This window comes from Falco rusticolus, chromosome 8, assembly GCF_015220075.1.
Source record: "Falco rusticolus isolate bFalRus1 chromosome 8, bFalRus1.pri, whole genome shotgun sequence".
NCBI classification, from domain to species: Eukaryota; Metazoa; Chordata; class Aves; order Falconiformes; family Falconidae; genus Falco; species Falco rusticolus.
This window is the reverse complement of record NC_051194.1, coordinates 34,793,556-34,816,540: the sequence shown is the minus strand read 5'-3', so window position 1 is coordinate 34,816,540 and position 22,985 is coordinate 34,793,556. Positions and strand designations below refer to the sequence as shown.

The 22,985-nt window shown below is 45.8% G+C and overlaps 2 protein-coding genes across 5 annotated transcripts in view; one reads left to right on the top strand and one right to left on the bottom strand.

The window, feature by feature from the left end:
- Positions 1-3,456, top strand: part of SLC49A4 (solute carrier family 49 member 4) — a 67,996-nt gene extending 64,540 nt beyond the window's left edge. The window contains exon 9 of the mRNA XM_037396693.1: positions 1,590-3,456. Within this exon, the coding sequence (XP_037252590.1) occupies positions 1,590-1,705 (116 nt within the window). The 3' untranslated portion in view covers positions 1,706-3,456. The remainder of the gene's footprint in view (positions 1-1,589) is intronic.
- A 12,890-nt stretch (positions 3,457-16,346) lies between these two features.
- The window catches only part of SEMA5B (semaphorin 5B), a 281,742-nt gene continuing 275,103 nt past the window's right edge, over positions 16,347-22,985 (bottom strand). For 3 of the 4 annotated variants that reach the window (XM_037397955.1, XM_037397954.1, XM_037397956.1), the window contains one exon: positions 16,347-22,641. In XM_037397955.1, coding sequence (XP_037253852.1) covers positions 22,486-22,641 — 156 coding nt within the window. In that variant the 3' untranslated portion in view covers positions 16,347-22,485. The remainder of the gene's footprint in view (positions 22,642-22,985) is intronic. The other variant, XM_037397957.1, reaches the window with a different exon arrangement.

The window sequence follows — 22,985 nt, the reverse complement described above, 5'->3', positions numbered from 1 at the left end:
AGAACTCACTCAAATTCATCTTGTTCCCTTGGTCTTGCTTTTTAGGCCAAATAATCTTTCAGTAGTTTTAATTCTGATTTCTGTCTTTTTTCCCCTTGTCTGTGATATTGCAAAGGCTGTGAAAGAGCCAAGCCTTGGAAACTGTCCCGTGCAGTGAAGATTTTGGTCCAGCTAGCACAGTGGAAGTGTAAACCTTTCTAAAGCTCAGCCTCCCTGCTAGTGCAGTGCCCTGAGACTCAAAGCCACAGCCACTGCACGTGGTTTTTGTCACCTTTTCTGCAGGGACTTCCAAGAGAAAAACAAAAGCAAATTGACCTTTAGCGTCCCACGATTGATGTGTTGTTATGCATCGCTGGTGCTGTCACAAATTCTGGACTGCGAAAGACAGAAAGGATTCGCAAGTTAAATTTGGCGTTTTATGATATTTGGGTTAAAGTCTGTTTAATCCAATTAAGCAAGAGTATTACAAGGAAAATAATAGCAAACCATTTGGCTATTGACTTCTGGCATTATATAACATGGTCTTCTCCAAGCCTAGGAAAATTTTACTAAGGTTTTAATAAGATTATTGCCTAAAATAATTTGTAAGGGTTTTTTTGTGACTGGGGGAGGGTGTTGTTGAAGGTTACTGTTTTTGAAAGGTTGATTATTTTATATGTTTTTTAGGCTTCCTGACTTTGCATTGTGTAATATAAATTGTGCTTTTTCTTTTAGCAATATCAATTACAGATTTAAGAAAGTAGCAGTGTTGTAGTCTTGATTCTGTAAAAATAAATCAGTAATAAAAGAAACTTGGAACCCCCACCACCACCACCATCTCAGTAAAATTAATGTTTCTTTAGTAAACTGTCAATTTAAGTACAAAAAAAAGGAAATGGTGGTGCACTTGTTTGAAAAAAAAACCAAACTTGCATAAACCTGCTAATTAGTAGCCAAATATCAGGTGATAGGATTTCTTCAATATGGAACACAGGCTTTTAAGAGCAGTACATTATGTCTAACAGCCGAAAAGAGGCTTCTTAGGAGCTGTTTTTGCAACCAGTTTTAAATGGAATTGATCGTGCTACTCACAAGTTTCTTCTAACAAATTGGTTTTCCCTCTTTATAGTGTGTAGCAGGTTTGATTCAAAATCAGATCCTGCTGCTTCTTTATGCTTTTAATTTGTTTCAGTTTTCAGTCCATAGAAATCAAAGAACTAATGAGTAGAGTCTTCAGAAGTGGTTTATTCTCCATTAGCAATGATAGATTTTATTGTTTTCCCCCATTCTCTCCATTGGCAGGTTGAATAAGGAGAATTAACATTAGCTGGAGGCATTGGTTATGTATATGTATATAACTATAATTGGTTATATGTATATAACTATATATATATAACACTGTAATTGCTTATGTGTGTAACTACATATACATAAGGCGTTCATGGAAGAGTCTCATAGGCAACACTAACTGTCTATTGATCAAGAGCTGTTAGGATTTTGTTCAGAACACAGCAATTTCCTTCAAACCTGCCATCAATCAAAGTTTTGGTTGCTTTAAACACGGAAAATGTTTGGTAACACTGAGTTTGGGTATGTTTTCTGCTTTACAGAGTTTTCCTGGTTCAACTGGTGCCTGCCAGGATCGTGTTTGCTCAGTCTGCTCCTCATCCTGTGCTTCCGCGAGTCCTATGACAGACTCTATCTTGACGTTGTTGTCTCTGTGTGATAACACCAGACTGGCTGGAAGAGACTGGAACTCAGCTTTGCAGTCTGCACATCTGCCTGGATTTGCACGGCTGAACATCAGAAAAACAAAGAAATTACAAGACTTAATTGTGGCTGTATTAGAGAGGGTGAGGGACAGGCTGTTCTTATGTTCAAGACCACCTTGATTTGGGATAAACGTGGACCCTGAGCGGTGGTAAATGATGCCGAAATGCACAAAGATAATGTATCTGATGTACAGGTCCCAGTGCCAGAGCAGGGGCTCTCTATTTAAAAGGCTGTTGATGTAGCAGTGAGATGTACAGTTGTGTGTGAGTATGTGTGCGTGTGTGCCGACTTATGGTTATACACACCGGGGTACCAGTAATATTCAGAGTCTTCTATCAGAACAGAAATAGTGAATAATCTTAACAAAAGGAGTAAAAATGACAAAGAGGAGGGGGGAAAAAATCTTTTTTTAAAAAGATCTCTCTTTTAAATCACTAGTCATGTATATAATGAATGTCCATTAAACAGTTAAGCTAAAGGAATTTGGTGCTTGTACACTACATTTACATTCTAATAAAGTAATTTCTGATATAAGACACTGGTACCAGGGGTTTTAGCCATATTTAATATCTCAAACAATCCTTGCAGTGTTGTTACCACCCTGGAGCACAAGTAAATGATAGCTTTAGCTGCCACTGAAACCTAACTTGCACCTGCAGTTGCCTCTGAAATATCACCAAGGTTCTGTATCTCCTGAATACAGAGCATCTGTGGTATCTCAGAAGTTTACTGGAGAGTCACTCTGGGTAGATGTTGGTTTTGTAAAGGCCACCACTGTGTCACCTTTTCTTCCCCCATCTCCAGTACTGCCTTTTTTACTGTGAAGGCCTGTGTGTGCCACTGAATACTGTGGGTGTGGATGTCAGAGTACTACTAGTTCTCTTCTGATACTTTAAGGTGTGCGTGGTTTTTAGAATTAGCTTATGATTGAGGGTGCCTAAACAATATTGTTTGTTAACCCAATCTTTAAAATCACTGTTTCCTAAAAAAAAAAAATAAATGACACCTTTCTAGTTGATGAGGTGGCATGACGGCGAAATGACAATGAGTTTGACAATGACAAAGAACTTATGAGTTTTGGCATGGTATGGGGAAAATAATGCCAGCTCTTTTTATCAGTACTAATCTGTGGTCGTTTTGGCCCTTACTTGAATATAAACATTAAAGACACTTTGAATAGTTTTTTAACTCAATTTTAAACCTGCTAATAATTTCTTAATCAGATTCTTAGATTCAGTTCAGCATCATTTACAGTATTTCCTTGTGTGTGTTCTGTGCTTTGTGTTAGAGGTGTGTGGATGTTTATATCTATGTATACACAACTAAAACTTTATATATATATATCTTTTATATATGTTATATAAGGGTACGTGTTTACATAGGTTTATTTTAAATAATCATGCCTCTGGATGGTGGTATGCTACTGTTTGCAACTAAACCAGTCACTGCCATGAATGGAAATGCATACATATGCTGTCTGCGACATGAATTTTTTTCAGGGTGTGAATGATTTCCCGTCGTAGCAATTTTATTGCAAGAGGGTGCCTGCACATGTTGGAGGCGGCTGGTGAACAGGGTTCTGTGTCTGTGGAAGTTTGAATCAAATGCCCATAGCTCCTGTGCAGGGCTCTTCTCTGCCATCCTGGGCTGACACCGGCACTGTAAGTTCACTCAAATAAACCCTGAACTGAGCGCTACCATTCAGACATGGATCCGTTCATTGTCTGCTGTTCTTTTGCAGAGAGAATATGCCACTAATACCTTTAACTCAGGAGTGTATCTGTGCAGCAAAATAAAAGCTGTTCCCTGCTTTTATGTTTTCAGAGCAACGAAGGTATGTACTGTAGTAACAGAAAATTGACTTAGCTCGTTGCCTATGTCAGCTACTAAACGATCTTTTCTGTCTTGAAGCAGGCTTTTTGTAGAAATGGAGCTAACCTACAATGGGGTAACTCAATCAATCTAACCAGCATGTTCAGATCTGCTGGCATCATCCTCTTACTGTTTTTCAGATGGATGGTATTAACTGTCCAACTTCTTTTTACTATGTTTTAGTGCCTGGAATAATTTCAATATCCGGTAGCTGCTGCTACCTATTGTCTTCTGAAACCAGGGATCGCTTGCCAAGAGTCGATTGGAGTTGCATTGTCATGGCAGAACTGCGAGCTCGGGTGGCTTCGGAGCTCTGCTTCTGCAATTTACTGTAGCTATATTAAGATTAAAATTGCACAGTTTAGGCACTCTCCCGAGTGACAGAGATTTCTAATCCTTTCACTGCCCTGACTATTTTAAGATGGAGAAGCACTTCAGGCAATATTCAGACTGTAACCTATTCTGCCTCTGTTCCAGAAGGCACTGAACAATTCAAAATACTTGTCAGTGCTGCCAGATGCAGACTGTCCGCACAGTCAGGGGAGAAGGGTGAACGTCTTGTTTCAAACCCTGCTAGATTGTTGTTGAGTCAGTGTGGATTGCTCACTGCCCTCCTGAACATTGACGCTTTGGTAGAAGTTTCTGTGTGTGCTGGGCTGGCCCGGGCTGGGTGCCGGGTGCCGGGTGCCACCGCAGCCGCTCTGCGTGTCCCCTCAGCTGGGCCGGGGAGGGAGAATGCAGCGAAAGGTTCCTGGGCCGGGATTAGGGCAGGGGGTCGCTCACCAGTGACCGTCACGGGCAAAGCAGGCTCGGCTTGGGGAAACTAGTTTAACTTACTACCGGTCAGATCAGTGGAGGGTAATGAGAAATACAGCGAAATCTTAAACCACCTTCCCCCCTCCCCTCCCCCCCCTCCCCCCGGGCACAGCCTCCCTCCCGGTGTCTCTCCTGGGGCCGGGGTCAGTCCCTCAGCCCTGGTCTCTGCCCCCCTTCCCCCTCGGGGGGGGGCTCCTCACACCCTGCCCTGCCCCAGCCCGGGGTCCCCCCGCGGGGCGCAGCCCCTCAGGCACAGGCTGCTCCAGCCGGGGTCCCCCGCAGGGGCACAGGCCCTGCCAGCGACCCTGCCCCAGCCGGGGCTTCCCTCGGGCTGCGGGCACCCCCTGCCCCCGCGGGGCCCTGCCCGGGCTGCGGGGGGATCTGCTCCCCCGGTGCCCTCCGTGGGCCGAGGGGACAGCCCGCCTCGCCGGGGGCTTCGCTGTGGCTGCCGGGGCATCTGCTCGGGCACACGGAGCCCCTCCTGCCCTCCCTCTGCCCTGGCCTGGGGGGCTGCAGGGCTCCTGCAGCACATTCTCGCTCCTTTCTGAGGCTGCAATTGCTGTCATGCAGCAGCTTTTCCCTCATCTTTGCTGCTTAATCCCAGAGGTGCTGCCACCGTGGCTGATGGGCCTGACCGTGGCCAGCAGCGGGTCTGCCTTGAAGCCATCTTGGCGTTGGCGCCATCGCATGTGGGGGAAGCTTCTAGCAGCTTCTCACAGAAGCCAGCCCTGTAGTCCCCCACTACAAAAACTTTGCCACACAAACCCAAACCACTCTGTCTGTCTTGGGTGCTGTAGTGTGTGGCCTTCATTATAGCCCTGCACCGAGGCCGGGATGCTCCCGAGCCGAGCGGCACAGCAGGGCTCTGCTGGAAACCTGCGCTGGGGCTGCAGGAACCATTCTGCAGCTGGGGCTCTGCTGGAGTTCCCGGCAAGTCCGATGGAAATCTGCCTGGGTGAAAGCCAACGGATTGCTCCCAAATTCTTTGAAGCTGCACGGGGTGCTGCTGCATTCCACACACATGGTGTTCAGGCTTTAGGATTTTATTAGAGCAGCAAGTCTGGCTCAGGACGGAGGTGAGGACTGCAAATGTGCTTGCTGAGATCTCTGGAAAATGTGTTATCCTCATCTGTGCCCAGCAGCAGTGTCCTTCTGTGGAGGAGCAGTCCATTTCATGTAAGTAACCAAACTCAGTCCGTGGGAATATTTTTTGGATGAGGGTTATCACCAGATCCACCCTTGTTTGGATTTGCCGAGGGTCCAAGCTGTCAGGATAACTGCACTTTGCTGGAAGTTAGAGACCACATGGCGAGCCCTAAGCAGTGCTGATTCAGTTAGCAGTAGTGCAGAACAGGCTCAAAACAGTTATTTCTTTTATTAGTGAAAGTTCTAACTTCTGAGTCGGTAGCAATGGGGTTTTCTATTTAAATGAGACATTACATTGCGCTGCTGCAGAGTAGCCGATGCTGGCAGCTGCTTGGCCTGTGACTTGCTAGCAAAAGAAGGTGCCCTGGGAAGTCACAATATTTACTTCTCTTCATGTCCCAGAAGTTCACAGCCTTGAAGAAAATTTTTCCCAGCAGTGCAGAGCCCCCTAACATACAAGAAACTGTGTTATGTTTTTATATGGAAAATGCTGGGAAGGGTGCTCTATAGTGATCACTTTCTTGTAATAGTCCTTTTTTTTTTAATTTAAATACAGGCTGCTCCTCAGGTGTCTGCTTGGCTGGGTATCGACTCTCAGTTCAGCTTCCAGGGCTGCTGGCTTTGCTGCTTGCAAGCTGCGGAGCTGTGCTGGCTTTCGTGCTGCTAGTGAGGAGGCTCAGGGTTAGCTAAAGTAGACTCCACTTCACGGCACTGCTTGCTGTCTCTTGACACTGCTGATACCCATTAATTTCCTTTTAAATCCTTCGCCTTCCTGTGTGGCCACTTGTTCCCCTGAGCTGGAGGCATCGAGAAGAGTTTCCATGATCCCAAGCCAATTTTAGATGGGTTGACTGACCACGTACCTAATATACATAAAAATAGTGATTTTTTTTTTTTTAGGAAATCATACAAGCTGCAAGAAAGTACAGACCCAAAGGATTTTGTGTATATGTGAGCAGATAGTCTGTTACGAACAGACTATAATTTGCCTGAAACTTGTAATTTTAGCTCCCACACCTAGAGAGGCCGAGTTGATAGGCACCATGCATGTTAGGTATTCAGCTTCACAGCATCACAGAGTTATTCCCAACCATCTGAAAGAGCTGAAATGATTTGGAGTGGGATGTCTTTTTGGAGTGGGTTGAAAACCCCAGGCTGCATCAGTGTTTGCAGTGGTAACTTTGGGGACCATCAGGGTGATGGATTTGGGGGAGGGGGAGCATTCCAAAGGGCATTTCAACACTGATATGTTGCATTGAGTTGATCAAATCCATAGAAAATTTAAAGTTTTGTGGAGACAGGGATGTTAATGATGGGCTTGTTCTACAGTAATTTAGCAAGTGACTGCGTATCCTTACACTGCATTATAAACAAGCTGAATTGATTGATATGCGTATATTGGCTGTTACTAGAAAGGGAAGTGCTATTTTATTGTGAGGATTGACTGAAAAATGAATGGGAATTACAGTTTGCATAGTGGATATAACTGTCCTGTAATGCTGTTACATAGGGTTGTAATTGCTCATTTCTTCTATTGGGCCCCTTGCAAATGTTAAGTCTGTAACAAAGGCATTTTTGTGTTTCATTAGTTTGGGAGGTTTTTCTTTTAGGCTAAGTGTGGATCATTGTAATAACTTGTCAAGGCAACTGCTACACTGGTATGAAAGCGTATGTGAACATTTGATATCGATTTAGTGTTTGACATTGGGGCCATCGTTCTCGGTGTTGTTAAAGCGCTAGGCGAGGGGAGCAGGGATGTGCGTGCAGGGAGGCAGCAGTGGTCCTGGATGCACAGCCCTGCAAGTGTAGATGCTGCCAAAACAAACAAGAATGTCATCATCTTCTGTGGGTCCCAGCAATCAGGGCTGGGAGGAGGAGAGGAGCACGTGCAGGAGGGGAAAAGCCACCTCATGGCTGCTGTCTCCTTTCCAACAGAGGGATAGCTTCCAGGCTTACTGCTTCGCGTGTGAGAGATCATAAGTATCAACACAGGCCTCATTCACTTCCCCGCAGCCATTACTGCTACAGGGTGGGTTGTAGGTGGCATGGGAATATCTGCCTTGCTTCCTTCAGGGGTGTCATTTCGGGTGGTGCAGGAGAATTGTTGCAGAGCAGGCAGCAGCGAAGTCAGAAGATGGTGTCAATCTGTTTAGAATTTTTGCAGTTTCCGTTTCAAGGCAGATGAAACTAATAGAGGAAGAAATGTAAGTCTGTCCAAAGTTTTGACAAGCAAAAGCAAATATTTGCACAGATGTGCTGGCTCCTGTCTTTTACTTGGGATCACAATGTGTATGGAGTAATCCGTGCCCACCTGGAGTGTGAACCCACTCCCAAAGCTCCTGCCACTGCTCAGCCCCCCTTCGTGCCCAGGCCAGGGGCAGTGATGGGGGGAGAAGGGAAGTGCTGCAGCCGAGATGCCCAAAAGGTCTGACGGTGGTGGGTGCCTGGGTTATTTGTGCATGAGGGATGTCTTCTGCAGCCCAATGTTAGCAGGGTCTCATTTTTTACTTCCTCAAGGATGAGGTTCTGACCTTCATCTTATGTTTGTGGCATGATTTGTGCCATAGGAACAGCTATGGCTGTGGCACACGGTGTACAGGCACTGGTTTTCCAAGTGTGTCAGGTAAGGCAGGTGGGACTCACTCCCTGCAAGAGCAGCTTTTTCTTCCATGGTCTCTCTCCCAGCTAGCTTTCCCCATGTGATTTCTCTACTTGTAGCTGGAAGGACTCGTTGCACTCACTTTGTGTTGCTACATAGAGAAAATACCATGAGCAAAGCCTTCCGTTCTTTATGGAGAGGTTTTTCCCTTTAGGCTCAGGCCACTTCTCCAACCTTAGCCCCTCTCTTTGCAAAAGCCAAGAAAGCCCCAACCCCGTATTTTCCTTTGCAGAGAGCACATGCAGGTTTGTGTGATGCTGGGACAGGTGGTGAGCCTGGGCACTGTGCTTGCTTGGTCACAGAGCTGCTCGGGGGTTTGGGGAAGGAATGCTTGTGCATGGGGTGCCTCCCTCTCCCCACCTGTAAAAGGGGAGGGGGATGCCCCTTGTCCCTCCCCAGGCAGGGACACGCTGGGGTCAGGGCTGGGAAGTGCTTTGGGATCCTGTGAGGAATGGGGGCTGGAGCAGGGTGTGGGAAAAGCCGTTTAATGGGCCGTGTGTCCTCAGACTTCTGTGGGGCATGCAGACCCTGGCTTTCTTTGTCTGGCCAGCTTAATTCTATAAGGTGTAGGCAGTAGGTACTGTATGGATAGAAAACGCCGCGGCAGGACAGGTTACATTAACAAACTGGTGGGAAATGGTTGTGCTTAGGGAAGGGATGCTCAGAGAGCCAGTCTGCTTGGGGCAGTCATGGGGTGCAGAGCCTCTGGGCTGTATCTGGCTCTCTCTGGATGCCCTGGATGTGCAATCAAAGCATGATGAGTGGCAAAACCAGAGCTGGTTCCCTTGGCTTAGCCCCTGCCTGCACCTCTCCTGCGTACCACAACCTTTCTGCTGCTCACCATCACCTGGGCTGAGCCAGCCCAGCAGAGCTGCAGGGCGTCCTCATGGGCCACCAGCTGCTGCTCCCCACCGGGACAATGATGTATTTTCCAGACACATTTATTTTCCCTGTGTATGATATTTGCTAATTAAATTATCTTTTTCTCCTACCAAGTTTAATGTCTTCCACTGTGCATTTTAGAAACACGTACTTGATAAGCTGGAAAAAACAGCTTTTAATTATGTGATGCACCTAACGGTTGAGGTTTTTTGAACTGCATGAACATAGGGAGAAGGAAGAGAGTTTTATGTGTTAGAGAGCATCTTTGTAAACTATCCTTGACCTGTAAGACTGTTCAACTTTACTGGAGTTTGTATGTATTTTACTTTTGTAATTTTTTAAATGATTTGAAAGAATTTTATTTTAGGGCAAATTCTACTTTTTGTATGCGATATTGCAATGTGATGTATTTTTGTTTTTGAGAAAATAATGTTGAAACTACTATATACTCGTCAATGTAACACATCCACTGTGTCATTTCTTTTTAAAACTGGAATCTGACCATGAAGTGCACGTTACTTTACATACTGGTTGTTGCACATTAAAGGGGTTACTCAGATGTGCTACCATCACTGTTGACTAATTCCAAGAAAATACAAGGGAATTGTTTCCTTCTGCTATAATATTGCTGAAAACCACTGCAGATATTGCTATGAAACTGGGGGTGCTTAGTCTAAATGAATGTAGCCTCATCCAGCACCCAAGCCAGCCAACAGAAAGATTTCCATCGCTTTTACTGAGCTTTTAGAGTTGGTGTCTGGCACTGCTGTTGGACCGAGGGTCCCCACAGGTTGTGGGATGCAGGGGATGGGCTGGGGCAGAGGGGTCCCGCGGCAGCAGGGAACCGAGGGAGGGCGAGGTGCTGGCAGCAGTTGCAGCTCTGATTTCACACCCTGCCTCATCCAGGCTCGTGGCTCAGGGTGCTGCAAGCCGGTTGATTTTGCTGGTTCCCACCGCTGACATCTCTGTTGGGGTTTTTGTAATAACCTTCCCATTGTGTGTGTTCTGCATTTAATTGAAACGGGCCCAACTTGGGATCTCTTGATCCATGTTTATTTTCTAGGACCAGCTCTTCAATAATGCCCTGACTACTTACTAGGGCAGGTTTAAAATAGCCTCACATCCTATTAGTGCTGGGAAGAAATCTGTCAACTCTCATGTTGTGGAATATCTGGGCCCCACTATTCTTAGCAACAGTCTCTTTCCAGGCTATATATGGGAGCTTAAGGCTCTTCTAATGATACAGTTCCTGGTTGTATTTATCTTTGTGGTGTTACGGAGATCTCTGTCCCTGGGGGGGTGAGAGCTGAGGGTCTACCTCAGATCCCTGATGTAGTTTTGTGTGTTGGTCAAGCCCCTACGCCCATTCTTTCTCAGTTGTTTTTTTCACCCAGTTCCTATTTTATCTTTGCTGTTCCTGAAATCTGCTGGTTCCCTGGCATATAAATGACATTTATTCTCTTTCCTGACCAGCACATCCTTGATGGTGGCTCACTCTCTGACCACGCTGGAGTTGCATGTGGGCAGACAGGCTCTGCGAGAGCGGCTGGGCTGGGCGCAGGCGCTCAGTGTTGTGCCCAGATGTGGGGGAGCTGCTCACGGACACCTTGTGTCTAACAGCCGCGAGACAAGCAGAGGCTGGGGAAAAAGTCAGGGTCACTTGTTGATGCTGGGTATGGCCGTTCTGGCACCTCTGGGCTGCAGCCCCGCACCGGGGGATGCTGACATCAGGGAAGAGCAGCAGCAGCACCCGAGTGCAGGTGGGCCTGCCTCTGCTGTCCTGCCAGGGGTCACGAGGGCCAAGCAGCCGCAGTGCTTTACCCGCTCCAGGAGCGCGATCCGGGCTGCAGCCGGGGAGTTTCATTGGGAACCAAGACCTGATACACAACACCGATGCTACTCTGCACCCACCACCATATGAACACAAATGTGCAACCAGGTGATTGGGCTTGGGTTTTTTGCTACAGCTTGGGCTTGAGCAGGCAGAGGGGAGGCACCGCAGTGTGCACTGTGCCAGGACTCCTCACGCAAGCTGCGGGGAGCAGCATGCTCTCCTCTCCCAGTGTGGGCCAGTCACTCAGTGAAGTCATCCTTGGCTATGGGCTAGAAAAAACACCGTAACTCTTTGGGAGCCAAACAAGCATGGGAGCATGTCCCCACGGTGGTGGAGCAGCCCCGGGTTGTCCCAGACTCTAAGCAGCAAGCTTTGCAGCAGGTCCTATGGCTGCAGCGAGGTTTCTTTTGGGGATCTTTCTGATTTTGCTCCACATCTGCAGGCAGGTCCCAGGACTGGAGGGGCTCTGCCAGTGGTACCAGGATGGGCTGGACCCCTTCCCTGTGCGCTGCAAGGGCTGTGCTGTGAGTAAGCCTGTCAATCTGTCTGTCCATCCATCTGCTTGGCCACAGACCTACAACCACAGTAAGTACCTGGCTCTGGCACTAAAAGACAGTGGGCAGGGGATGCAAACCTTCTCACGGGCAGCACAGAGGGAAACGCCACCTCGGTGGGACCCTGGTGAGTGGGGTCAGGCGGGCACGGGCAGAGGAAATGCTGGCAGCTGATGAACTGGCCCCACTGTGTTCTGGACCTCAAACTCTCCCCAGGGCTCTCCTAAACCTGGCATTGATTGCAGAGCTGAGGGTTGGGAATACAGATGTAGCTTTGTGGTTGAGTTCGGTGCTGGAAGAGTATCTCTGGTGGGCAAAGGAAATGACGGCTCTGATGGGTTTGTGGTGAGCAGATGAGCAGCAGAAGTGTGAACTAAACTGGCACAACCCCATACAGAAATGACTTCAACTGCCACTGAAATGAAGAAAAGACTTTTTTGAGAGAGGTTTTCAGAATAGGTCTTAGCCTGTGCTAAAGCATCACGGCTTGTCTTATCTTGTACACTTACGTGGTACTTAAAGATGATTTTATCCTGGCTGGGGCGGGACTGTGGGTCTCTGGGCTGGCATGCAAAAGTGATGCTCAGAGCACAAGTCTTGTAGCTATTAGCTCCAGACCCTCCTTGGCTGTGACACCACCCGGCATGGCAGGGACTGCTGGGGACCAAGCTGCTCCCCAGGGCAGCGGCCTCCGTCAGGCAGCGAGGTTTGTCTCTTCCAATGCCAGAGGAGTGATGGATCAGCAGAAGACAGTAGTAATTGCCAGGAGGCTTTCAGGCAGAAAGTAAGGCTCTCGCTCGTGGACAGGCTGATGTAAGTCAGCATGTAAATTGGGTACAACATAAAAATAATTTCATCTGAGCTCCTATGAAGAATCCTATGAACAAAAAAATGTTGTTGCTAAGAAATGTGAAAACAGAAAACAATAATGTGGCTCCTGCCAGGGTAATAAAAGTGTATCAGTGTTATGCCTGCTCTCTCGTACAGATCGCTTGCTCATGACAGTAAATTAAGTACTGCAAAAATGGGTACAGTTTTCTCTGTGGCCATTGATGCTTCGCATCATGGAAATATCAAATGTTTCTGATGGCTGTTCATTACGCTGCGCTTGAGAGGGGAGCAATCCATTGCTGGCTCCATTATTTCCATGACAGCAAGGAAATGACTATGGGAGTTTTAAAAATGAAGGAATACAGCAAGGTTAGATGGATCGAACCTCAACAGCCTTTTGCCATTCACCATGGTCGATGCTAACCCTGGGTCTAGGAGACACCACACTGTCTCCAGAGTGATGGAAAACCAGGACTACTTTTTGCTTCCAGCTAATTGCCAGCTCGTAAACTGTGTAGTTTGACCTTGAAAATCTCAAAAAAAGTTATGTTGAAGTGTGACGATGATGCAGCACAGCGCCTCAGTGAGGAGGCACCTCTGCCCCACAGCCAGAAGGAGCTTTAAGCATTTGCTGGCTACCAGAACTGCTTCAGTTGGTGCAATGATCCAATGAGTTGCATCTTCCATGTTCTGTAGCGATACACACCGTGGACTTGACAGGTGGATGTGGCTGGTGTACAGCACCCCATTTTCTTGTCATCTTTGTAGTGTTACAATGAAAGCAAGCTAATCTCACGTGCACTTGAGTTGCTGCCATGAGTGGTCAACACAAGGGCAGTTATAACAAAAAAATAAACTCTGGCTCACAAAATAAACCTGCCCTGCGAGCACACCAGGGCAAAGCAAGTAAGGCAAGAGTCTACCCAGCTGCTGAGAGCCAGCTACGCATTTTTATCTCAACAAACAAAATTACCTTAGCTTGAATCAGCCCTTTCTCCAGAGGAAAATGGTTTGGTTTGGGGTTCCTGTAAGCAGGTTGAAGGGTTGAAATCTGACCAAAGACAGGCTGGGGGCAGGGGGCAGGTGCCCTGGGAAATGGGCCGATGAGCCTGATTCTCTCTGTTTCTGACAATGTAAGGAATTTATTGCCTGTCCGTACCTTGCTGCGAGGGGTGTGTGTGGTGGGGTTGTGTTGTTGGGTATTTTCTTTTGGAAGCAGGCTTGGGCTATGCTGAACTCTGCCGCCGCCTTGATTAATTTGAACCTAAGCTTTTTTAAACAGAAAGTGCAATAACAACTCCGTGAGTGGCTTTTTATGAAAGAACAAAACAAACCATGTTAAAATGCATTTCAGCTGTTAGCAAAACAGCATTTTTAATGAATCTCCAAAGCTTTTAGTAATTGAGCTGTGTGTTTGAGAGCATGTGGCCTCTCGGCTGTACACTCAAGGGGCAAAACCACAGGCACCGTGGGAAGCAATGCTTTTGCGGGTGTTGACTCATGCATATTGAAGAGGTGCTTGCTCCGTGGTGATCTCTAAGCTGGGGTGGCTCTACTGAGCTGTCTCAGGAGCTGTTGCTGAGCTTGGGGACTGTCCCCCTGCCCGATCCCAGCAGCATGGGCACACAGGCTTTCATAGCTGAGTGAAGTGCCAGTGTGGGCGGAGGGAAATTCAGGCGTCAGAGCCAGGGCTTGTGATCACGTTGTGATAGGGCAACGGGGGGCACTGATGGGACTGGTGGGGTTGCTGGGCACTTGTAGGAGTGCTGGGCATGGCAGTAGGAGATCCACTTGGAGCTTTTTTCATTGCCACAGCCTGACTGTTTTCCGAGGAGGGTGTCTGCATGATGCTTTGCCCTGCCACTACTCCCAGCAGTGTATGAGGATTATGTATGAGACAGTCGAAAGCCTTGTTGGAAATCAGGCTGCAGGATATTTCTTATTTTTGCGCTATCTGAAGGACATGGTGCCTGTTCAGGGGAGGAAATTAACTTGGTCTGACATGACTTGCTGTTGATAACGTCCTGGTGCCAATATGTAGCTGCTCAGCTGCTCCGCAGTGGTTGCAGCGCGTGCGTTTGAGTCCTTGCTCTGGTGGTTTTTCACAAGCACTGAACTGAACTGGGCTGGGCTGCGATTCTCTGCACCTCCTTTCCTCTGTAATGCTGTGTGTTGGCTGTGTCCTTGCCCAGGCAAGTGCCCCACCAGCCACAGATGTTTCCAGCCCTCGATGGAGACGAAAACACTAGCAAAAGGGCTTCACACGGAGGGACAGGGCTAGGACAGGTTTGTCAGTGCAATGCCTGGCTCAGGGCATCCCTAAAGCGTTTATGGCAAGGAGCTGGGAGGAAACACGTGGACATGAATCATGTTGTACCTCCTGCTTTTTCCTTTTCCTCCGTTTCTTACACTCACCTGCCAAGCGCTGCTGTTGGAGGGGGAGCCATGGTGCGAGTCGCTGTGGTCCCTGCAGAAAGCTCTGCGCCCTGGCCCAGGGCCCTGCATTTGCTGCACTGCTGCAGGAGCTCCCCAGCAAACCCCGTGGGCAGCGGGGGTTGCTCGGCAGCCCACTGCCTGCAGCGCAGCCCTGAGGCTTTGGCTTAATAAAAAGCTGATGGGGAACCTGCAAGATAGCAAAGCTTTCACTGTTTACTAAACACAGTTAAGAATTAAAGAGGGAAAAGGGTACTGTTGGGATGCGTAGTGAAAGTGAGAGAACAAAATGCGCTGGGGCTACAAGTGAAACTGTTATGTTAATGAATCAAATTAGCAACCGGAAAAAAAATGTTGTGGTAGACAGGTTTTAAGGAAATTGGAAATAGGTTCCGACGTGATACTTTGCTGTAATTGTGCACAGAGGTGTCTTGATGCAAAACAAAACCATTCAAAAATGACCTCCCCATGTTATCATGCAAACTAACCGGGGGGAAAAAAAAATCCATCTTATTCATAGCAAGTTTGGTTTTACTGATATTGTGCCTCTCAATTACTTTTTAATGGTCTGCATTGAAAAGAAATTCCTGTATGCACACTTGAGAATATGAAAACACCCAAATGATAGCTTATGATTTAGTAGGATTAAAGTATTATGTATGCAGGTGTAGCACGTTTCAGGTTATTAGTAATCCAATCTATTTTTTACGACATTATGGTGTAATTTTCTGTATGAAACTTCAATACAAGTCTTGAGCTGTATTGGAACATAAACTAAAATGTTCCTGACTCTGTCACTTTTCATGGTCTTTACTTTGATTAATAAATGCAACAAGAGCTATAACGTTCTTCAATACGAGGCTACAATCATCCTTCAATCAAAACATGTCCCTCAGCTTTTTATAACTTTTCGCATCAATATGTAGGGCTTGTGAAGGAGCAGCAATAGGATTTCATTGCAGCTAAGCACGTACACCTGAAAGGTTCTGCAGAAGATGAGCGTATTTTTGCTGCTTGCAGCCAGCCAGTCTCCGGGGCACAGCGAGCAGTTGTGTCCTTGGAGACTCAGTATCACGGGTGGAGATCTGGGGAGAGACGTGTAGTGCAGAACTGGAGGTGGATTTGGCACCCAAAATTTCAGACAGGTTTGGTCGTACCTCACCAGGCACCTTACTCAGAAATACCCTTTATCAAAGGCCACCCCAAGTTTGGTGCGGTGCTGTATGCCAGCATTGTTTGTGTGGGAGGGGAGGTAAACTGCAGTGACAGACTTTGGTGTTATACGCAGTAACACAATTTTGTAACCACAGAGTCTACAACTCATGGCAGATATACTCGAAATGTGGGCCTCAGGATGCAGCTGGAGTGCAGATGGGGAGGAAGGATGCATGCTGCAATTCCCCATCCCTACACAAGCAGCTGAGCGAATTTTGCATTGCCTTGACCACCAGTGTTGGAAGGAAGCTCCTTTGTGGTCCCTCTTGACCTGTCCTGCCAGTGCTGCTCAGGAGCCCTGGCCCCACCACGGATCAGCCACGGAGGAGAAATAACACAGAGGCTTGCCAGGTTGGTCTGTTTTATTTCTGAATTATTCTTTACATTGTACAATATATAAAAATACAGAGTACCCAAAAAAAATTCACAGTGTCTAAAGGCAGTGATTACAGTCTAGGTCACCTTTATACTAAAGTACCATCAAGTTCAATTGCATAGGAAGGGTGATGTGCCTTCACAACAGAGTCCAATAATATTCTCCAGGTTTTGCTGTTTTGGGGCAAGCATTCTGCATTCGTATAATTATTTCCCATGTATCCAAGATCCGGTATTGCATCTGTCACTCTCCCACCTCAATTACAAGATAATCCTATCATTTCCATCTCACATACCATTCATCCTCCCTAAAGCTTCCTCTGTGGGAATGTTCCTAATTAACTGCATAACTTTTAAGTATGAGCAGGTTTGGTCGTCATCTAAGCAGGGGTGTGTGGATGGAAACCACACTGTCGTGCAGCTGGCTGGCTTTTACGTTGTTTGACATTTTGGTACTAAAACCATTTTTGCTTCAGTTATTAATGGCCCATCCACCCTGACCTCTGCTTGACTCCACCGCATGCGAATTAACAGTGCGCCGCTCACGGAGGTTTCAGAACTAGAGTGCAGTGTTAATACTTTTCATGATCAGATTTGTTTAAAAGCAAATCGTGGCTGGGACTTGCAGAAAGCCAAGTGCACTGAACCCTCTCAAATAGCAGGGGTGAATTTGCAGCTGAGGCTGAAGGCAGAATGGAAAAAAACCCTCAAGACCCAAACGAGTGCTGAGTGTGACTGAGCACTTGTATTTGTGGCTAAATAGTGGGTTGCTGGTTTTGCTCCTCCAGCCAGGACTAATGCAGACACTAATTTCCAGGCAGAACAGCTGAGGCTTGGGTGAGTCCCACAAGGACCCAGCTCCAGAGGGGTTTCTCTACGGTTTTGAAGGCTCTGGCAATCGGGCAGCATCAAAACTTGTGGATTTGTTCACTTACCCCAAATCTGCTCTTGAAGCTGCCTGAACTTTCCTCCTAACAAGCCTAAGGGGGAGATTCACCTGTTCAGGTCTGGGCCTTGGTCATGAGGGCATTAAAGTGATCTGTGGGAAAAAAATTAATCCTTCAAACCCAATTTACTGGGTGTTTCTGTTTGTTACGGCAGACAGCTCCAAGGGGTGCTGTGCCCTGCCATGCGTGTGGGCTGGTTCGTGGGAGGATTAGATGTAGTACCTTGGCCACTGATGCTGGAAGCTCCAGAGACACCCAGGGCACCAGGTGCCTGGTGGCTTTTTTGGACTCCTCTGAAAACCAAAAGCCATGGGTTTGGCAGGGCTTCTCTTCCCTAAATATTGTAACGAAGCCCCCTAGTGTGACTATGAGGCAGGGCTTACAGTGCCAATCGATAACTCAGAAGGCAGTTGCTAGCTTCTTTAGCATGGAAGATGGCATTTTCCCTGTCCTGATAGATGATGTCTTCTGCTCTAATGGTACAATATTTGTTACTCCTACTTGCTATTTTCATTTTTTTTGCAGAATTACTCCCTACTTATAATTACAAAAACAATAGTGTGATACACATGAGAGATTTGGGAGGCTTATTCAGAAAATATAAGCAGTAACAAGACTCTTTTTCTTAATCATTCTTAACCAGAATGATTTAGGGGAGAATCAGCATTTCTAACTAGAAAAATCAATTTTCTTTTCAATTAAAAAATTATATTTATTATTTCATTTACCTCAAAAACATTTTTTTTAAAAACTAATGGAAAGGATACTATTTTTTTACATTTTTTTTTTCACTTTGTCCCTGTAGAATTTGAATACCAGCACTGCCTTTCTTATTCTAAGTTTCCCCTGCAGGCATTTTGCTAAATATATATATTGTGTGTGTATATATTATAAATATATACTGTTATCTATCCACTGATAGATGTATACACTATTACAAAAAAGAGCAAGTTGTTACACAAACTTTACATTTACATTTTTTATATATATATATGTATTTATATATATATAACTCTCCCCCACTACATTTGGTACAAAGAATAAATCAATCTCAGTGGACAGCAATTTTCTCTCTAGGTGGGCTTCACATCAGATCAACACTGGAGGCGTCGAATTGTCTGCATCAGACATGGACTCTGTTCCTACTCTGTTGATTTCAAACCAACCATTTCATTTTCTGAACATAAGGCATTAGGAACATTGGTGTTAAGACAATACATATTCTTCTCCATCTGTATTGTTCATATCTTTAAGAGCAGCCCTGGCTCATATGCTGAACATTCAAGTGCACCTTTAGAGCGACAGCACCTCTTATGCTGTGGTTTGATCGTCAGGTGATTTGTCTATTAGTGAGCTGTACAAGTTATTTCTGGTGGGTGATAGCTGATTGAGTAAAGCCTGACAGCAACAGCACAATACAGTTTAGATAACACTGTAATGCACACCCCTTCCTGAGGGAGAAAGGCAGCCACATCCATGGAAAAAGGAAGAATAGCCTGATTAAAGATGTTTCCGCTACATACTTAGCTGTAAGATTTCCATCATATTTTACACTGTCTACCCGAACCCTATCTAAAGAGTCTGCAGAGAACCAGTGTCTCTAGACCAACACAGGAACTGCCCAGGCTTCCCCTTCTCTGTCTTAGAAGTGAAAGAAAAGAATAATATATACAGCAAGATGAGGCTTTTGGAAAGCAGTTCTCCCAACCTGAATGCATTTCCAGTGTACTTTAAGATGGCCTTAGGAATAGGAAATTTTAGCAAGCTTAACATCCAGCTGCAGGAGCATTTCAAGGTGTTACAGATATTACAGACCTGATGATCAAGCTGCTGAATTACCTGGATTGCAAGAATATCACTGTACATGGTGTCATTAACCTGCCACGCATTAGAGAGCTCCTAAAAAATGCAACCCTCACACCGCATTAACATCATCCTTAAAGAACTGCACTATCATGCAAACATTAATTGAGCAATAAGTGTTCTGATTTCTTTTCTTTGCTCTCTCTCCTGGATTCTACTTCCTGCTTGAATGGAGTCTACAGACCCTTGCTGTGATTGCCAGTTACATGAAAAAGGGCTGAATCCATTTGGATGCCTGGTAAGAAGGAATGCCTTGATGAAACTATAGCCACATGCACCATCCTCAAAGCATCTGCTCTCCAACAGCCTACAAAATACCCACCTCCTAAGCCCAATGGCAGTAATGACCTATCCTGGTGAGCTGAACATTTAAATAATTTCAGCTGCTATGTTGCACTTTGGGAAAAAAGAAAAAAACCAAACAAACCCAACAGTTTACATCATGCTGTTCTGTGACGCTAAAAATGGAAAAATGTTTAAGGAGGGGGGGAAAAAAGAAAGGAAAAACATAAAATTGAAATAACTGCCAAGTTTAACTTGCTCGCATCCCCCCAAACTCCAGCTGCAATCCTGCCACATGCAGGGTAATTGCAGAATATATCGATACAGGGAACCTTCTGAAGGGGAAGCTTGGAGATGGCTTTGATTTTACAATGGCTAGAGTATTCTTGGGAGCCAATGTTTCCTTCTGAATCACATAAATCAAAGCTGGAAAAATCCCATCCTGATAGTCTAATGTAATAATTTTCAACCCCTAGGCTACTTACTTGTTACAACTACTTTAATTCAGGATTTTCAGTGTTGCTGAGGGGCGACATGGAAATCCATTGAGACAGGGCACGAGGCACAGAGGCATTCCTCCTCAAACAAGATTTAGGGACCTGTGAAGAGCCTCCCTGCAGGTGCTGGTACCTGCTACCAGTGCTCTCCTGCTTCACTCCTGCCACTCTCACCATGGCCACGCTGCCAGGCAGTTCAGGGCGGCTGAGCCACTGTGCCTACTAGGAAGGTTGCAGCAGAGAGCTTCAAGGTCTTCATCAGCTCCTGACCCCCACTGCTTCAAATGCAAATACATCCATTTAACAGCACGAATCACCACCACCACCCTTTGCCTTCCTCTGTTCCCTCTATTTCACCTGATGAGACTAGAGCAGAAGCAGAATGAGCTGCTGAATCAGAAAAACAACTGCTGAAAATGACGGGCACCTCTGAGCTTAAGGTGTTCTCGTGGCAGTTCTAACGAGCCCATTTTATTACAAATATCCCTACAGCCTTCAATCACTGCAAACTGAAGTCGCACAAAGTAATTTGAAAATGGGAGCCTACTTTATTCTTGCCTTCTGGTCAAACCACCATAGCACAGGCTTACAGAGCCATGTTGGCTTTTCCTCACAGGAAAAGCAATACACTTGTCATGAGCAACACAGCCTCTCTTCATTTCCTACCAGCTGCCTACATGAAAGAGCTGAGTACACAGCCCAAGCTGGGCTTCCAAACAAGCAAATGCAAAGGAATAGCACTAAGGAACGATCGATGTAGGCTTACAGCAAAATCTGAAATAAGGCAAAGACAAACGGGACTGCTGGGAAGTCAGTGGCCAAGCATGGGCATGGCAATTGCTCGAGAAAGATGCAGACAACAAAGCCAAGCTCGGGACCACATGGAGCTCATGCGCGTTTCAGGGTGTATTTTTATCTCATGCTCAGTATTGCAACATTCTAAAATCCTTAGCATCAGGAGTTCATTATAAATATTTAGAAACACTGAATGATAACAGTGGTGAACTTGTTCACGTTGCTAACACACTGGATGTAATTGTACATTAAGCACCAGCAATAAGTTTCCTTTTTGCCAAACAATTATGTCAGACAAACATCTGGTTGTAGACAACATGGCTTCTGCATCAAACTAATACAGTTCTTATAGACACAGTCACACACATACACAAAATTACATTTCAAGGCTGGATATACTGTTTAATAATGCTGCCACCCCAATTTACTTCAATAGCTGCAGCAGCATTTGTTTGTTGGGTTGTTTTTGTTCAGAAAAATAAAAGAAATATTGGCAAACAACGCACATTACTCAGCTGTGTTACTATTTCGTAAAGTACTGACTGGAAGACACTATAAGAATGTGCAGCAGACTTTCTGGGTCATGTCAAACTATGGAAACATTCCTTGCAAAAATACCCTCCCTCCCCTTGCAAAGTCAGAATTATTCACTCTTTGAATGCAAATGAACTAAAACCCAACAATAAAACAAAAGGAAAAAATAGCCCAAAGCATGGTGATATCCTACAAGAAGAGCATGGCCTCTAAAGTTGCCTCTCCTGGCAGACGCAATCAGGATCAAAGCTAGAACAAAAAGAGTTAACGCTGTCTCAGAAAAAAAGAAAAAGGAAGAAAGCAAAAAAAGCCCATGGCTCTTGTGCGGCAATCATCACATCTTTTTTTCCAGTGATATAAACATCTTTGTTTGTTAGGCACTCCAAGTTCATGTCTCCGATGTTATTCCAACATTTACTTTTCTTAGTGTCTCACTGCCTGTATAATTTTATTTTAATTAAGACTGGAAACATTCTGGAAAGCTTCTTTGGGTAATGCACTTTGTTTGTGTGGTTTTTTTCTCATCAGCTGAACTGCAATATTACCAAAGAAGGCTGCAAAGAGTAATTCCTGTAATACGAAAAGATTCTGTTGAAGATACAGGGAACACTGCCCTAGAAAGTTACTACTTTTTTTTTTTTTTTTTTTTGCATAAACATAAAAAAACAAAAATAAAAAAGGAAAATAAAAAAGAAAATATTCTTCAAGTTCTTGGCACGATGGAGTCCTGCTCAGCCTGTCTCATGAGCTGTGTGTCATCCACTGCACCATTGCTATCCTGTCTTGGGAAGGATGCTCTTCACCAGACACCCCTGCCCCAGGAGGTCACCTCTTGCCTTGCTTAGAGTGCACCCACGTGTTGTCTGTTGCTGCGTGGTGGCCACTGAACCCAGCACACAGCTACCTCCTTGATGTCGGCCTTGGACAGCAATGCTGATCTTCCAGCCATAAGCAATTGCAGTAGTAAGAGCCATCTCCAGCCAAATATCCACAAAAGCACTGCAGAATGGTCCGTATGCATTTTTGTCCTTGTAAGGAGATGTGCTGTTTACGAGAAATACAATTAACCAAAGGAAAAAAAAAAAGACCCTACTGTACAATATTTACATCTAGAGGCTGGGCCAGTATTTTGTCCATAAAATCAATTAAAAAAAAATTCATATAGGAAGTGATCCAGTCCTGTAGGATCTGTCCATCATCAGCTGTTGGTAAAGGTCCTTCCAGGGGAGGCCTCGGGCCTGTAGTCATATTTGTTCAGTGTACTGGGATAATAGGTTGTCGTGTACACGTTGGTTTGCTGCAACGGGTAGAAGTTGGTCCTGTCATCTGGTATCAAATTGTTCTTGTTAAGTGTCTGTAAAAGAGAAGAGGAGATGACAGGCATGGCAATGGTGCCACATAATTACTCTTTTCTACCTGCAGACACCTCCCTCTCACCTGCCTTCTCCGTCAAGGTCTCTGTTGCAGCCACCACCACCTTCCCTCCGGCTGGGAGAGTAAGAGGTACATCGTACTCGCTATGGGGCTAGTCTTGCGGGGGACCACAGCTCCTGCCAGGTCTCCTTTGGTGGACCTGCACTCAGCTACTGCTAGGGCCAGAACCCAGAGCCTTCTCCAGAGACCTGGAGTCTCCTGGTAGATGGCATGTTGTCTGAACATCATTGTCACACAAAACCATGCTGGGCCTACACAAAAGTT